At 35.3% G+C, this 18,470-nt stretch overlaps 1 protein-coding gene across 2 annotated transcripts in view; it reads left to right on the top strand.

Annotated features, from left to right (window-relative positions):
- The window catches only part of BMPR2 (bone morphogenetic protein receptor type 2), a 112,125-nt gene that overhangs the window by 67,447 nt on the left and 26,208 nt on the right, over positions 1-18,470 (top strand). For both annotated transcript variants that reach the window (XM_081142757.1, XM_081142756.1), the window contains exons 4-5: positions 16,257-16,367; positions 17,814-17,905. In XM_081142757.1, the coding sequence (XP_080998883.1) occupies positions 16,257-16,367; positions 17,814-17,905 (203 nt within the window). The remainder of the gene's footprint in view (positions 1-16,256; positions 16,368-17,813; positions 17,906-18,470) is intronic.

The following is an 18,470-nucleotide window of genomic DNA, read 5'->3' as shown; positions in this document are numbered from 1 at the left end:
TACTTGCCTCCTTACTGCTCTAACTTGCACATTGAGTAGGGTTAGACCTAGCAGCAATATAGGAATGTATGGATGGCAGAGAATATCAAGATATAATTCCCTTCCCTTAGAAAAATGTTTGTTTGGTTTTCATGGTTTTTTTTTCACCCGCAGTTGCAGGTGAAGACCATGAGGTACTTAAATGATATAAACTAAAGCATATGGTAGCAGTGGATATTTAAGGGTAATATGTGTGTGTGTATGGGGGGGGGGCGCTAGCTTTTTTTCTCAGTGGTTAAAGTGTTGGCCTGTGGACTGAATGGTCCCGGGTTCGTTTCTGACCAAAGGCATATACCTTGTCTCTATCCTTGGCTCCAGTCGGGGTGCACGTGGGAGGCAAACCAATTGATGTGTGTCTCTCACATCAGTGTTTCTCTCTGTCTGTCTCTTCCCCCTCCCTTCCACTCTGTCTAAAAAAATCAATGGAGAAAGTATCCTCGGCATTGCGGGTAGAAAAGGGGGACATCTGTAATACTTTCAACAATAAAGATAAATTAAAAGAAAGAAAAATATGCTTGGGTGAGGATTAACAACAACCAAAAAAGAATAATGTGGGGGGATTTGTCAGGGAAAATCTGACAGACTAATCCATGATCGTAAGTGAATGTATTTTGCTGAGCCACAGAATCTCACATTATAATTATTTAAGGATTACTTTGATGTAGAGTTAGGGGATTAGAGAAAGGTTACTACTCCACTTACCTCCAATTCTAAAATTATTTTTTTTAAATTACAGATTTGTGTAGTCTTACAAAACTACCTTACGTAGTTTTTTGGAGGCAGTTAGATATATAGGGCACAAATAAATGAACTGTGCATAGATTATTCATTCTGGCTGTTTTTAAAAAATTTAACAGAATGAGAAGTCTACTGAAGCTTTCTCTTGAGACATGAATGAAATATCTGTTTTAAAATAACAAAATAGTTAATTGTTAATGTTGGAAAAAGACATGTGAACATTGTTATGTGCCATAAAAATTAAGGGTCTGTTTGGACTATAGATCACCAATGATTTCTAGCCAATAAGGACACTAACTCTCTGTTCTCAAAAAAGCTTTTTCCTCCAATCCCATCATCTCAAGTATAGTATACATGTTGTTTTCCTCCATTTAGAAGAATTATTACCCTTTAAAATAAAAAGGAAAAGAATGGAAAAAGAACTTATGATATTTAGAAATATGTCAGTTATTTTGCTGATCTAAGGTTCAGATCTGAGATTTCCATCAGAGGCCTATAGCATGTGTTCAACTAGAAACCACAGTATCAGAAAATTCTCCAAGACAAAACTGGCTAGAAATGAGGAGATTTATGGATTGATAACTCATTATAGGTCTTAATAGCTCAATTTTTATTTTTTCAAAGATTTCCTCTTCTACTGACAGCCTTAAAAAATACTTGCCAGCAGTTCTGTGCCTATTTAGTATATAGTTACAAGTAGACTTGACTCTAGACATAATTTTAGAATTAAGGAAGATTAAGTACTTTTCTTTCCTTGAGATCTTATTTTCTGAGGCCCTTTATTTTTTCTTAGAAAAACCCTTCCTCTGTTGTATCCAGTGTGTTACGGTAACTTTTTCAGGCAGTGCTTCCTTTACCCATCAACAAATGCTGTTCTTAGTTCTACTTACCCCTGGCATTAAGATATTAGTGTTAGATATTTATTTAATGGCCTTGCTTCATAAAATACTTGCAGTAAGTTTAAGATTCTTAGAGAATATTATCCCAGATGGGATAAATCTAGTAGTGAAATTTTAATTCATTTTATCAGGATTATAGTTAGAATGACCAGTCTTTTTTTTTTTTTAGTACATAAAGGGAATTCAGGCATTTAATATATAGTGAAATCAAAACTAGCTAAGTAACATTTTTGAAGTGTTTGAAGTGTTCTAAGTATTCTTCTATATGCTTTATTTAAACCTTTCCACTTAACTCTTACAGAAATATATGAGATGGTTACTCTTATATTCTTATTTTACATTGAGAGCACTGAGGCACAGGTAGGTAGTATACTAAGTCATACAGCTAATAAGTGGTAGAGCCAAGATTAAAACCTAGGTGTTCTGCCTCCAGAGAATGTGTTGTTAACCATTAATTTCTATTGGTTTTAGCCATTACTGTGTATACTTAGTTGTTATATAACCACTACACTCAAACAGAGAACCTGTTTTATATTTGTTTGTTCATTCATTAATTTTGGAGGGGGAGAAAAAGCTTTTTTGGAAATACTTGATTACATTTCCTAAAATTCAAAGACCCTTTCATGATTTTTTTTCACATCTGTGTACCACTCAGTACGTATTACAGATGTTTTCTGTATTTACACGACACATTAACATTTTTGTTCAGATCATCTCATTAAAAAGCATATGTTTTAAAGGGAAACTTTTCATCAGTACTGTAAATATAAAGCCAGTATCATAAATAGAGGGTAACTTTAAAAATTGTTTATTTAAAAATAAGTAAGATAAAACCAAAACCCTGTTATTAGCTAGCTAGATATTGTTGCTTGCCGAACTGTCTGATACTTAAAGATTGCTTTCTCTATTAAAAGGAGAAAAGAGCAAATGTTTGAGAAGTAATAGATACACTTTTACCAAGTTGAGATTTTCTTCTTCAGTAAATGTCCAAATACTATCTAAAATCAGAAGTCTGACACTTTAGGAAAGTGAACTATATTATTACGAGTCTCTTCCAACCATGAAAGACTTTGCAGTACCTACTCTGTTTAAAAAGAAAGTCAGCCTTTATTTTAAGTAAATGAATTTATATCTACAGTATTCTTTTACCTTCTTAGATGCTTAAATTCATCCTAAGGTGTTTGTAATTTTCTAGAGTTTGAAAGAAGTATATAATTATTGCAAGATTTGGACACTTATTTTGATTTCTTTCTTTTTTTTTTAATCTTCACCTGAGAATATTCTTTCCATTGCTTTTCAGAGAGAGTGGAAGAGGGGGAGAAAGAGAGAGAGAGAGGAGAAACGTTGATGTGAGAGAGAGACATCAGTTGGTTGCCTACATGTGCCCTGACTGGGGCCAGGGATTGAGCCTACAACTGAGGTACGTGCCCTTGGCTGGAATCGAACCTGGGACCCTTCAGTCCTTGGGCCGATGCTCTAACCACAGAGCAAAACTGGCCAGAGCTGTAACAATTTCTTGGTAAGATTTCTAGAGTTGGTATATTTAACCTCCCTAACTATAAGGTAAACAAAATTACTAAGTTAATAGAAAAGCTGGCAACAAAAAAAATTGTCATTTTATAAAAAATTAAACCCAATTCATTACATTTAGTGTTAAAGGTTTTTGGATGACTAGTATAAAAATATACTTTTATTTATTTATTTAATTAATATATCTTTATTGATTTCAGAGAGAGAAAGAAAAAGGGGGAGAGAGATAGAAACATCAGTGATGGGTCGTCATTGATCACCTGCCCCCTGCACACCCCTGACTGGGGATTGAGCCTGCAACCCAGGCATGTGCCCTGACCAGGAATTGAATCTCGATCTCCTGGATCTTAGGTCAATGGTCAACTGCTAAGCCATGCCCGGCCGGGCACTTATTTTTTTTTAATTTACATTGTTCATTAAGTTGATGGTTGGATCAAGTTGATGAGAAAAGATTGAATTGCATCTAGAACTGGGTTTAAGAAATCACATTCTAATTTATGCTATGCTGTTAAGATTAGAAATTCTAATTTCAGTGTCTGGCAGCAAATGTCTTTATCTCACACCAAGCTAAGAAAGAAAGCCTACATTCAAAGAAGCTGATATTGGCATAGGGCCACAGGTAGGTTTTTAGATATTGTGAATTTAGTTATTTTTTAGCTTTGCTGCTTCTGTAATTGCTTTAAAGTGATTGAATGGACAGAAAAATGGCTCATAAGTATGGCTAAAAAAGACTTTGCTTAGCCATTGGCCAGAATTTAACCCAGGGCCCCTCAGTCCATGGGCTGACGCTCTAACCACTGAGTCACACTGGCTAGGGCATTTTGAAGTATTTTAAGATGGAGAAAAGATGCCCTGGCCAGTGTTGCTCAGTGGTTAGAGTGTCTGCCCATGCACCAAAAGGTCACGGGTTCGATTTGGGGTCAAGGGCATGTACCTGGGTTGCAGGTTCATCCCTGACCTGGTGCAGGCGGGAGACAACCAATCGATGTTTCCCTCTGTTGCCCCCCCCCCCCGCTTTCTCTAAAAATCAATAGAAAAAATATCCTTAGGTGAGGATTAACAAAAAAAAAACAAAAAAAAAGGAAAAAAGAGATAACCTTCTTTAAATTCTGTTTCAGAGTTTATGGAAGTTTTTCTTACCCCCTGCCTATGATTGTTTTTATTACTGTAAAATAGAGTTTTTCCTACTAATTTTTATATTAGATTTTAAAAGCAATTTTAACAGATTTTTTGCCCCCAATAGAAATCTATACTTATGTTTAAAACAGTAGTTTGTAGTTATTTTACTACCAAGGCCACCTTTTTCATGTCTGTCCTGAGTCCTTTCATTCCATGTTTTGAAAGACTTTTGTCTACTACAGTGTATTTTAAAGAAGTTGGAGGTTACTTCTTTTCTCTTTAAAGAAACTAATCAGACACATCTCAGCACCAAACCACTGAACAAGTTATATAGTATTTCCAGCTGCCAAAGCTGCAGACCAGAGGTCAGTGTTTTGAAGTGAAGGAAAAGGAAATTGCCATTTTTATTTCCTTTATCATAGATTAAAAATATACTGAAATAAGTGCTAACAGTATTTATAAAGCACTTTATAAATATTGGAAATTTTATTACTGACTTCTGGTTTTTCTGTATATATCCTTGATATTTTAAAAATAAAAAGTTATCCAGAAAAGATGAGAACCATTCTTTTAGACTTTTTTTAATTGTGGTAAAATGCACATGACAAAATTTACCATAACAAACATTTTTAAGTGTATAGTTCAGTATTAAGTACATTCACATTGTTCTGCAACCAATGTCCAGAACACTTTTCATCTTGCAAAACTAAAGTTCATAAAAGGTAAATAAAATATTTATGTGTGTTTTACGTCTTATCCCACAAAACATTGAAGGGCTATGTTTTAAATAAACACATATAATTTTTTCAGTGTTAAAAACTCATTTTGTAGCTAGCAGAGGAGTTATAGGCATTAACTTATAGACTCTTTTGTTTGGATATTAATAAGTCTACAATTGTTGGGGGGGCATGGGCAGAACTAGAAGAAAATTTATTCTAAAATATTTCTAATTTTTAGGTAACTGAAAGTTTTATATATTTGTACATATTTTTATGTTACATGGATAATAGTAGATATGTTTATATATTTGTCAGCTATTGCCAATAATACTTCATCAATAAGCCACTCCAAACTCAGGAGCTTTAACAAGAATTTATTCTCATGATCACAGGTCTGTAGATTAGCTTTAATTTGCCTCATACAGGCTGGCTTTAGCCCCAGACCGCAGAGTTAGTTCAGATCTTCTCTTTCTGGGGGCTCAGGATCAAGGGGAAGCATCTACTCAGAATTAGTTCTTTTCATAGTTACCACAAAGAGTGCAAACACAACTACTCAAGTATATTTTAGATCACTTGTTAGTTTTATATTTATCGATTTCCCACTGACCTGAGCAAGTCACATGGTAGAGTTCAAAATCAAGGGATGGGGAGGTGCATCCATCTACCATGAAATATATATGGATATATTTCTATTACAAGGAAGTAAGAATATTAGGAAGCAAAAAGAGTTACTTTCTAAACTTAAAAGGCAAGTTTCTTTTAGCACCTATATATTTACTATCAACTCGTTTTTAGTATGTTATAAATTTCTCAGTCTTTTCAAAGTAAAGACACTAGTGTATAAGAATAGACAACCAAAATGTACCCCAAAATGGTATAAATCAAAATTATTTCCTATTCTGCTCTTATAATACAAATGTTTTATTAACAATTTTCTACATTGTTTAATATACCCTGTCAGGAAAAAAATAGGCAGTCAGTTATTGTGAGAACCAGTAATTTTTTGTTTTTGTTAGGTCATTATATTTAGTTGATTTTTGAAAGTGTTGGATCTATCCAAGGATTGAAGCTATCACTCATTTAAAAAGATTAATGTGATTTGTTTTGCAATTTGATACAATACTAAAATATTTTTTAACTTAAATTGCTTTTATCTCACCTTTACCTCACAAAGATCATAACTAAGGTTTTTTTTTGTTTGAAAACCATGAAAGAGTTGGACTAAAAATAGAACTTCCTGCAATTGCTTCATTGCTTCTAAGCAGGACATATGGGTGCCTCTAGAACAGGTTTTCAGGCAGGAATATATACAGGGAGAAAGAAGGGAACATAAAAAAAAGGTAAGTTAAAAAGAGAGAGCTTAAAGAAGAGCTAATGAGCTGGGAAAAAGAAGTGCCTGTGTTGGAGAAGGGTACAGTCACTGCCAGCTTCAATAATTCTAAATTCTGTTCGCCTCATCACTGCCCCAGGTTTTCTGTCACTTTAACTCTCTACTCTCACTATATAAGGAGTGGGATTTGTAAGAACTGAGCAATTATTTATGGACAGTTTGGTTGAGACTCATCGGTGATGACCTGATGACACTATTCCTTTTACTATCCTTTCATAGAAGACCAGATGTATATGTTTAGAAGGTCCCTTTTAAAGAATTGTCAGATAAGATAAAGCATGTGCTTTGAGGGTAGAGGATAACACAACAATCTGGGAACTATGGAAGAGATGAATTTCAAGGATTTCAATGATGTCAGGTACAGGTTTCCTCCGATATCCAGAAGTAGAGCATTCCTGTGAAATATTTTCTAAGCCAAAATGGTGTAAAGTAAAGAAGCAATTACCTTAGGATACATCTTGCTGCTAACAAATGTACAAAATAAATCAAGGTAAAGCACAGATGTTCACAGACATAGTTCAAAGCTATGGCAGTTTGGTGCTGAGCTGCTGAGTGTAGTTCCCTCAGAAGGAGGTTGGCAGTGCCACTCTGCTCCGGTTTGCACTGCCTCTATAACGGCTCACTGCAAAACAAATGCTGAACTCTATATTCACTTTTTGCCTTTTTCATACAAGTGAAAATCCTTTTCAGATTTCTTTTGGCTAATGAAAACAGGTATTAATGTAAATGTTTTGTAAAATTGGGGTCGCATAAAGTAAACTTTGAAAAAGCTTTTATTTCTACCCAAGAGTGCATCTTTTATTAACTCTGGCTTTCTTGGCTGCTAACTACTGCCTCTGCTGCCCCCAAATTAGAAACAGCAAGAAGATGTGCAGCCTTTTCATTTGTCTGTTTTGTTTAATATTTTTCTCTTGCCAACAAAATTGGGTACTTTAAAAGTACTAAATAGGACTGAAAAACTAAATCTATATATTTATGGACTGTTTCTATGATGCTTAATAAGGATTACCTACAGTGATCTTTTAATTATCATTTTAAGTTCCAGACTCACTACAAGGAAAAATAACTGCATTTGTTATTCAGAAAAGCAACCCTGAATGAATTTCATCTGCACACAACAGCATAGTTTAGTCTTCAAGACATTATAAAACAAAAGCAAGGCACAGAAATTGCATTTACATAAAATTCAGAAATAGGCAAAATAGAGAATGTAATACTATTAAGAAAAGCGGAGAAATTGTTAGCACAGTCAAGATAGTTGCTATCTCTGGGGAGGAGAAAAGCTGTTATGACCAGGAAGGAGCAGGTAAGTGAATAGGTGGTTTGGGGGATTCTGGATGTTCTATTTCTTGGCCCAGAAGCTACATGAGTGTTTACTTCATAATAATTTACTAAATTGTACATTTGTATTATAAACACTTGTATATATGCCTTATGTTTTCATGGTCATTTTATGAGAAAACAAGGGTCTTTAGTATGAATTCTAGACTTACAAATATCATTTGTAGAACAGTTAGGAAATTTGACTAGGGATCTCTGAGTGATGTGACTCTTTGGTTTGATTCTGTATTGTGAGAATTTTTATGTGATTTTGTTTTGTTTTAAATAACGAATATTGCAGTGATTAGATTTTCCTTTTTCTAATGTTAATTTAGGCTCAAATTGACTTTTCTTATTCAATTGGGTTTTTGGGATCTTGATTGATGCTTTCTCGGAAGTATTAAATAATCATCTTCAAAATTGTTACATCGAGTAGGCAACACTTTTTGTTTTATTCTGTCTGTGTATAAAGCTAAAAAATAAAATTTGAATAGGCTAGAGGCAAGCAGTCCTGGTAGAATTACACCAAAAACATTTTGAGAACATATTTAATGGTGTTTTTATTACACTTTAATGATTTTTTAAATGTAGCATAGGCTGCAGATGAACCTTTATCTTCTATTTTTGGTGTTTGTTTACTAAAAAGTTTTTAATCTATTTACTTAAATGCTATTTTTACACTTATTTAATTACTTTATTCCAATGAAATATAATTAACTGTGTTAGTTTTAATCCATTCTTTAATAAAAGAAACATAATGCTGAAATTCAATCTCTTCTCATCACAAAACATCTATTTCAAAGAAATTAAAATTATAAATCTTGCCCAGCCAGGCATGGCTCAGTAGTTGAGCTTCAACCTAGGATCCCCAGAGGATTGCAGTTCAATTCCCGGTCAGGGCACATGCCCCCGTGCAGGAGGCAGCTGATCAGTGACGGCTCTCTCATTGATGTTTTTCTTTCTCTCTCTCTTCCCCTTCCTCTCTCTGAAATCAATGGGGATATATCTTTTTTTTTTTTAATTATAAATCTTACAAAGCTAGAAGTTAATAAGAAAGCTAGGCATTGAATATCTTTCCTGTTTTCTTTTTAAACCTTTTATTGTTGTTTAATTCATACTGTTTCTTTTTTTCTCTCTCTCCCTTAGTTTTCCAATACGTATTCATTTTATAATTCAGCCATAAAATGCCTGGGCTCAGCAGAGTATGGACTGTTTTGTTTATTGTTGTTATTTGTTTCTTACAAGCTAAGTCTGTTCACAGTGATTGAGGCAAGTTAAATTTAAAAGTCTTAAATAGTATTAAATACCAACTTGAAAAAAAAGAAATCTGCCTCTTCTTAATTTGTTTTTAGGACATTAAACATAAACATTAATCTGATTATGATTACTGTGTAGTTGCCATTCTAAACATACTAATTAAATCAAAATTGTTTAGTGTGTGTAGAAATATTTGTCCAAAACATTAAGCTGTGTAACATATCATCATTACAGAAATGATATTTAGCAATCTGAATTATTTTGCTAAGGAATTCATTTAACTTGGATCACATTAATTGTTTTGATTTTAAACACTTTCCCTCTGCTTTTATGAAAAATACATTGCTTAAAAATTTAAAAAAACACACACAAAACGGATTGCTAATTTGCTTTTTCATACAGAGTTGTAAAAGATTTAGGAGCCAACATAACCACCAGTGTGTTATATTTAAGATTTCCTTTGTTGCTTGCTGCACATGAAACAATGTTGTTCTTTCTTTGACACAGACCCAGACAAAGACTGAGTGTAGCAAGGAAGCAAACAGCACGCCTCCAGTAGTGGCCCCTGCCTGGCTCCAGGATTTGTAAACAGAAACATCCCAGGCTCCAATGAGGCAGACAGCAGTTCCCTGTCTGTTCTGCGTTCAGGAAGCGCTTGCTTGTACAATCTAAGCCACTGCACGCAGGCATACATAGCAGTGTTTACATTTGGCTGAGTATTTAACTGAGAAAGCTAACAGGGAGGAAGGAGAGGGTTTATTAGAGCTAGGGGAACAAAACAATTTTAGGTATAGCATATATATATATCATATGCAGCATATATGTAAAGAAAAAAAAGAATTTTTTAAAAAAGAAACAAAAAAAAGTTAGGAGTTTTCTGGTTAAAGGCCTCTTTTATTACACACATATGTGAATACACATTGAAATATTTTTTCTGGCAGTTTTTCAAGGATCTCATATTTTTAGACCATGTGACATATCCTGGAAAGTTTTCCATTTGAAATATTTTACCATTAGCATAGTTTTAAAAAACATGTTAAAAAATCTACTTAACACTTTTTCATCCTCCCTATATATGAATTAATATTTTCTATTTCAGATTTTTGGGTTATTGAATCTTTTTTTGTAAAAGTTATGTTGTTTTTTTGTTTTTGTTTTTTGGTAAATTTGGGAATAAAAGCAAAGAGAATGCTGAGTCTTCAAGAAACATTAGGAGAGTCATACAGAATTTTGGCATTAGAAGGACCTTAAAAGTTACCTAGTATAACTAATTTTTAAAAAGTAGCTTCATATATATTAATAGCAAAGTTATAGGAACAGCACAGAAGACAAACACTAAAAACGTGTACTTGCATGTAGGAAAACCCAGAAAAGTATAGTGAATGGATGGAATTTACTGTGTGATAAAAATGCTACCTTAGTTGCTGTCCTTAAGAAATTTACTTGTTTTTAAAAATCCAATTGTTGGCATTCTCTAGAAACATTTAACAAGTTTATTTACTTATTTACTTGTCCTTGTTATAAAGTTGAACTCCAGAACTTGTTCATTGAAACATTTTTTGTTACACATTTGGAAGGGATAGCACACATATTGATGTTTTCAAAAAAGGCCAACCAGACAAAGCCTCACTTGCCACCCCCTTCCCCAACTTCCCGAAGCACCAATAGCTGCATTGTGCAAGTACAGATCTGTTTGACCACCTGAGCAGTTTCTCACACCAAACACTAAAAGGTATGGTTGGGAATCAGAATTTCACTGGACTCTGATAATGTCTAATTTCATGGATTTCCACAGTACTATAAGCAGCCAAGATAGATACTGTAAATTTTTTTGTATTAAAACTATTAAATTTAGAAAAGTCCCTTAGTCTGTTTCCTTTACATTCATATATTACAAGTTAGGCCATCTGTTTTTAAAGCCCAAACTAGATTATAAAAAACATGAAGGTGAGCACATTGACATCACAAAGAGCAGACAGAGGATGAGATGGAAAAATCGAAAGTCAGATGCAATAATTTATAAAAACATAATGATTTGAGAACCCCTAATAGGCCCTCACCGTAGACTAACTGATATTCAAAATTATGTTGCCAGTCATTTAGAAAAAAATTTCTAGGCAGGAGAAAAGTATACTGTGTTTTTAAGAGTGTTTTATACAAAATGGTTCAAATTAAAAAAACATTTAATTGTAGATACTCATTGGCCACTTTTCTGACAATTTTGGCTCTGCTGTACTTACCACTTTTCAGTGGCACTAATAGACAAGGGAAATTGCTAGGTGGAGAGAAGGTATTTAGTTCTGAGCATATTGTTTAGATATCTCTAAAATATCCAGTGGAAAATAAAAGTTATATCCGTTAAACTCTTCGTACATGAATTGATTAATGCAATTATTTAATCCACATATTTCAGGTATCAGTCCAGCTGCTGTATCTCCTCATCAAAGAGATTTTTCTGGCATACATGTTTCTTCTTACACAGCTGAACAGTTAAGTCAGGTCTAGGGCAGAGATCTCTGTCCCTGTTTTTGTTATAAAGATTATTCAAAGCTTTTAAGTTCCAACTCCTCACCATTGGTTTAGGTAATCAATATTTGACTCTACCACTAGTTTCCTGCTTAAGAATGTCTTCAGTTAGGCCAAATGTAGAATGTAGTACTGCATGTTTCTATTCCCATAGTTTCCTCATGGGTGATTTACATTTGACATGCATAGGAGAACATATCACTCAAAGCTATCTTGCCTTTTATTCCAAGCAAAACCAGCCCTTAAGTTCTTGTGAAGCATGTTTAAATCATACCCCCTTCAACCTTTATGGCTTAACTACCATTTTTAAGACTAGGTATAGCTCTTCCCATCTTCTCAGCTATTTCAAGGTTCCTCTTGGTAGTAGAAGAGTATTTCTACTGCAAAATTTATCAAATTCCTCTGCAGAATAGCTGGCTTTTTACTTACATTGCTGCCCCTTCCCCTTTTTAGTGGGTGCTATCCATAAAGAGTTTGATCTCATTATTTTAAGGATAGTGCCATGTTTGTTAATTTTGCTGAATAAAATACGGATCTTCTACAGAAGAAAACTATATATATTATAGTTTTCTTTCTATATATTATATATTTCTTAAGCTAGTCATTACTTTGTAATCTGGAGGTGTCATTAACAAAGTCATCTCCATATAGATACTGCTGAAAAGGCTGCTGTTTGAACAGACATACACATGTGAGGAACATTCTTTGATTTACAACTGTTTCTATTCCTTACATAATCTACTTTTTGCAGTATCCTTGTTGACTTCATTATCAGCCACAAGCTTCTCATAAACAGCATCCCAGACCTTTTGGTTTCATATCAGACAGATCTATCTGCCTCAGTGGTTTTTCAACAGCCCACAACTGTGCAAAACAGTTGAACTGTACTTAAGAACGTCTTTTAAATGGTTTGTCTCCCTCCCCTTCCCTCCCCTTATTTACATCTGTAATTCACTCTAAAAAAATCATTTGATAATCCTATGTTGGTGAGTCTTCTAAAATATAGGTAGCCCAGCATATTTGATTTACTGTATTATGTGCTTGTTTTAGACAAAGAGGGTCATTTCGTCATGACAAATATCCAATTTAATAAGTTAGAACAATTTAAAATTTGTATACAGCTAATAATATAGACTGAAAATATATGAACCAAAAATGAATTCAACTAAAAGAAGAGACAAATTCTTAATTGTAATGGGGATCAAGCCTGCAACCTGGGCATGTGCCCTGACTGGGAATTGAAACGTTATCTCTTGGATCATAGGTTGATACTCAGCCACTGAGCCACGCCAGTCGGGCATGAGTTCTATTATTTGAACCTTCTCCATTGGATGGCAAAGTGTTGGTGGTTACTAAAGTATAGTGTTGGGTATTTGGAGGTTCTGTGTACTCTCCACTTTTACTTATACAGTCATGTACCACATACCCAACACTGTAACAAAATACCATAGACTAAGTGGCTTAAACAGCGACTTGGAGGCTGGAAGTCAGAGATTAGGCATGGTTGGGTTCTGTCAGATACTCTTCTTGACTTGCAGATTGCCCCTTCTTGATGTTTCTTCACATGGCGGGGAGAGAGAGAGACACCTCTCATCTCTTCTTATGAGGGCACTAATCCCATCATGAGTGCCCCCCTCTTATGGCCTCATCTAAACTTAATTGTCTTCCAAAGAACCCTTCTCCAAAAGTCATCACATTGGAGTTAGGGTTTCAATGTATGAATTTTGAGGGAACACAATTCAGTCCATAACACACACTACAGTTGACTTTGGAGCAACACAGGTTTGAACTGTGTGGGTCTCCATTCATACATGTATTTTTTTCAATAAATATACAGTTGTGCCCTAGCTGGTTTTGCTCAGTGATTAGAGCATCAGCCTGTGGACTAAAGGGTCTTGGGTTCGATTCTGGCCAAGGGCATGTACCTTGGTTGCAGGCTAGCCCCATCAGGGTGCGTGCTAGAGGCAACCAATTGATGGTTCTCTCTCACATTAATGTTTCTCTCTCTCCCTCTCTCTCTCTGTCTCTCTCTCTCTCTCTTTCTTTCTCTCTTTCCCTTCCACTGTCTCTGAAAAGTAATGGGAAAAATATACTTGGGTGAGGATTAAAACACACACACACACACACACACACACACACACACAGAGAGAGAGAGAGAGAGAGAGAGAGAGAGAGAGTTGGTACAGAGCAAGGGCCCAGTTCTCGGTGTGCATAGGAGCCAGTACTGTGGCTGGCTTCTGAGAAAAGGAAAAGCTTAAAGTCGATTGGCAAGGAGATAGGAGGCAAGGCTTAAATCTGTCTCCCTGATCCAGAGTTTTTGGTGAGTTTTAAGGTGTTGGGAGAACAGTCTTATATATGGAAGCACTGGTAGGACTGGTTTTGAATGCAGAGCTTTGGATCTTGGCCATTTATGGTAAGATATGTTAAGGGGCTTCAGCACTGGATCTTCCTGAACAACACTTTTGCTTCTGAAAGGGTTCCGGTGTTCAAGTTGCGGTCATATCCTGGTCCTTGGGTTCGGGGGCGGGGGGGGGGTGGGCACGAGACTTTGGTTCTAGGTGTAATTGGAGGTCAGAGTTCTCTCCTGTGCTTCCACTGCATACCTTGTGGTTTTAGTGTGTTGTCTCTGCAAAGCAACTCACTACAGTAGCACCTCGGTTTTCGAATGTCATCCGTTCTGGAAGACCGTTCAAGTCCTGAAACGTTCGAAAACCGAGGGATTCACAGCTGACAGCTAGGCCTCAGGATCTTTCACTCATGGGGAGCCGTATGGCATGTTCGACTTCCGAGGCATGTTTGAAAACTGAAGCATTTACTTACAGGTTTACGGCGGTTTGTAAACCGAAATGTTTGTCAACTGAGACGTTCGAAAACCTAGGTACCACTGTATCTTGTTAGAAACAGGACAGGACCAGTTTGAACTGGTTCTGTGGTTACACAATTGACCCTCCATATTCCCAGGTTTTACATCTGCGGATTCAACCAACCATGAATCAAAAGCAGTATTTTCAATCTGCTCTCTTTGAACATGCACTAATTGGATCTTGTTATTCTTTCTAGCTACAAGTTCCACATGAAGACAACTATCATATGCTCTCAAATTTTCTCATTATACCAGACACTTCCAGTTTTTTCTACCCATCACATTTCAGAGTTCTCATACCTTCATGTCTTCTGGATGTACTCCAGTTTGTGGACGTCCATCCTAAAGGGTGTTTCTCTAGGCATGATCTGATTCATAGAAGGAACTAACACATAAAATGGTTTACCTTCTCATAATAGCCTTGTGATTTAGATATGTGTGTTCCCTTTCTGCAAGTGAATAAACTTAGGCTCAGATAGGTGAAGAAATTTTCTGGAGGTCATACAATAAGTGGAAAAACTGAGTTGTAAGTCCAGTTCAGATTTAACTGCCTGCAAAGCCATGCTCTTTTAATCTTATAATATTAATATTGGTAAACATAACTACCACTATTGCATAGATAGTATATACTCAACATTGTACCAAGTACTTAGATTTTGATCTAAGCCTCATAGAAGACTTGTGAGGTAGAGAGTACTATTTTTACGAATGTGAGAATTGAAGATCAGAGAAGTCAAATAACATGCTAAAGGCCACTGAGGGAGTGGTATAGCGTCAAGATTTGAAATCAAATGTGATTCCAAAGACTGTTTTCTTAAATATACTGTTCTGTTTGTGCCGTTAATAATTAGGAATGTTACCAACAGGTATTTAAGTGTTCTAAATATATATAATCTATATAAAATAATCTGATAAAATATATAATTTTCAATTATTACAAATTTATTTTTATGTCCTTTGATGTAGAAACATTGCTGATTTTTTATATATTGATACAGCCTTTCAGTATTTAACAAAATATTTTTAAAAGGGTAACTACATTTTTACATTTAAAAATTTTTATTTACAGTTGACATTCAATATTATATTAGTTTCAGGTGCTCAGCATAGTAGTTAAACATTTATATAACTTACAAAGTGATCTCCCAATAAGTTTAGTACCTACCTGACACCATACTTAGTTATTATAATATTATTAACTATCTTTTTGTTGTTGTTGTTGTTGTTAATCCTCACCCGAGGATATTTTTCCATTGATTTTAGATAGAGTGGAAGGGAGGGAGGGAGGTCGGAAGAGAGAGAGAGAGACATTGATGTGTGAGAGACACATTGATTGGTTGCCTCCCACACTCGCCCGGACCGACACCAGCAGTCGAACCTGCAACCCTGGTTCAGGAATTGAACCTTGACTGGGAATTGAACCCGTGACCCTTTGGTGTGAGGGCTGACACTCTAACCACTGAGCCACATTGGCCAGGGCTTAGCTATATTTCTTATGCTATACTTTACATCCCCGTGACTCTTATAACTGCCAATTTGTACTTAATTCCTTTACAGTTTTAATCATTCCCTCAACCTCCCTTCCATTTGGCAACCATAAGTTTGTTCTCTGTATTTGCGTTTGTTACTGTTTTGTTTGTTTATTTTGTGTTTTAGATTCCATATAAATGAAATCACATGGTTTTTGTCTTTCTCTGTCTGACTTACTTCCCTTAGCATAATCCCCTCTAGGTCCACCTGTGTTATCGCAAATGGTAAGATTTTACTCTTTTTTTATGACCAAGTAATATTTCATTGTATATATGGACCACATCTTCTTTAACGATAACTGTATTTTAAAATGTGTTTTCTTTTAGGTCCACCTCATTCATTTAACCGAGATGAAACAATAATCATTGCTTTAGCATCAGTCTCTGTGTTAGCTGTTTTGATAGTTGCCTTATGCTTCGGATACAGGATGCTGACAGGTAAAAATATCATTTTTATTCTATTGTTTATTTAAACATGCCATTTAGTTGAAAATTTGTTTTTTCCTTTTTAAAATCTCCATGCTAAAAAACATTTATGTGGTACAGTAGCTCCCATCTTTCTCTCTTTTATTTATTTTTTAAAAATATGTGTGTTTCTTTTATTGATTTCAGAGAGAGGAAGGGAGAGGGAGAGAGAGATAAAATTTCAATGATGAGAGAGAGCCATTGATCGACTGCCTCCTGCATGCCTCCTACTGAGGATCAAGCCCGAAATCCAGGCATGTGCCCTAACCAGGAATTGAACGGTGACTTCCTGGTTCATAGGTGGACGCTCAGCTACTGAGCACACTGGCTGGAACAAACTTTTTTCCTTTAGTGTTTATGAAAAGTTTTGAACATACACAAAATACCTATCACCCAGCTCCAACAATTGTCACATTTATATATCATCGATAGCCCCACTTACTACACCCTTCTGTGCCACCGGATTATTTTAAAGAAATCACATACCATTTATTTATAAATACTTTAGTATTATGTTGAAATAGAAGGACTTAAAATATACAGGGCGTCCCCAAAAATGTATACACACTTTAACAGCTGATAGTTCAATTTTGAAAATGAAATGTATTTTAATAAACACTGCCTTTATAATTAATTATTCAAAGTCTGTGTATACATTTTTTGAGGACATCCTTTATATAACCACAATACCATTTTCACATCATATATAACCAAATACCATTGTTCATGTTAATCCTCACCTGAGGATGTTTTTTTCCATGGATTTTTGGAGAGAGTGGAAGGGAGGGATAGAAGGAAAGAGAGAGAGAAGCATTGATTTGAGAGAGACACATCAGCCTACAGCCATACCACCCTGAACACACCCTATCTCATCTGAGAGAGACACATCAATTGGTGTGCATGCGCCCTGACCGGGGCTGGAAATGAACCTGCAGCCCAACTATGTGCCCTTTTCTGGGAATTGAACTCAAGACACTTCAGTGCCAGGGCTTACCCTATGACACCAGCCAGGGCTCAATTTCATATCTTAAAAAAATAACAATTTCTCAGTAGCATCAAATGTTCAGTTTCTAATAAACTTAAGGTTCTGTGAGATTTTAGGAAATAAGCACTCATTCATTGGCTTGAATAACTTTAATAAAACTGTCTTTAATTCCTTGGCATTATTTTTTTAAAGTTTGAAACTAGTTCTGTTACTGGAATCATCTCCCAGAATTCAAGTTTCATGTTATTCATCATTTGTCTTCATTTATGGATGATTTCTAGTTTAGTAAATAGTTTTACTCACATGACATTAGGCATAAGTCTTGCTGCCTCCCCTTCTGTAGCTCTTCTTTTTAATGGTAATATAATAAAAAGTATAATAAAATCTTCATTTCAAGAGAAGCGAACAGTAACTTCTTTTGCCTATTCCTGTAGGAGACCGTAAACAAGGTCTTCACAGTATGAACATGATGGAGGCAGCAGCATCAGAGCCCTCTCTTGACCTAGATAATCTGAAACTGTTGGAGGTAAGGTTGCGCTTAGATTATGGACCATTTTTTGTGCTCCTATAGCTGAAACGGTGACTTTATTCACTCACTAACTCATTTGTTTATTTATTCAACAAGCATTTATTGAGTATCAGTTTAGTGCCAAGCGCTATTCTAGGCACTGAGAAAGTAGCTGAACAATACAGATAACCCTCTTGAGGCTTATATTGTAGTGGGAGAGAGTCTACAAACAGGTAAACACATTATATTATTTCAAGGAGTAGTAAGTGCAATGGAGAAAAATAAAACAGATAAGGAGATAAGAAAGTTATGGAAAAGGACTTATTAAAGAAAGTATATACTTAGAAAGGAAATGACCTTTGAGTACAGACTTGAGCAGAGTATGGGAATAAGGGTGCGAAACTCTGAGAAGAAAGTGCCAGGCAAGGAATCCATAGTAGATGACAAGTAAATATTCCTGTTTGTGCGTGTGTTAGATCTTTTAATAGGCCTATAGGACTGTTATATAATCCATAGAAGTTAGTTTTCATTTGGTAATTTATTAGAACCTATGTTAAAAGTTTTATTGTGATGAATGCTTTAT

The sequence above is a fragment of the Miniopterus schreibersii genome (assembly GCF_964146895.1).
Source record: "Miniopterus schreibersii genome assembly, chromosome: 7".
NCBI lineage: Eukaryota > Metazoa > Chordata > Mammalia > Chiroptera > Miniopteridae > Miniopterus > Miniopterus schreibersii.
This window is presented reverse-complemented; position numbering and strand designations above follow the sequence as displayed.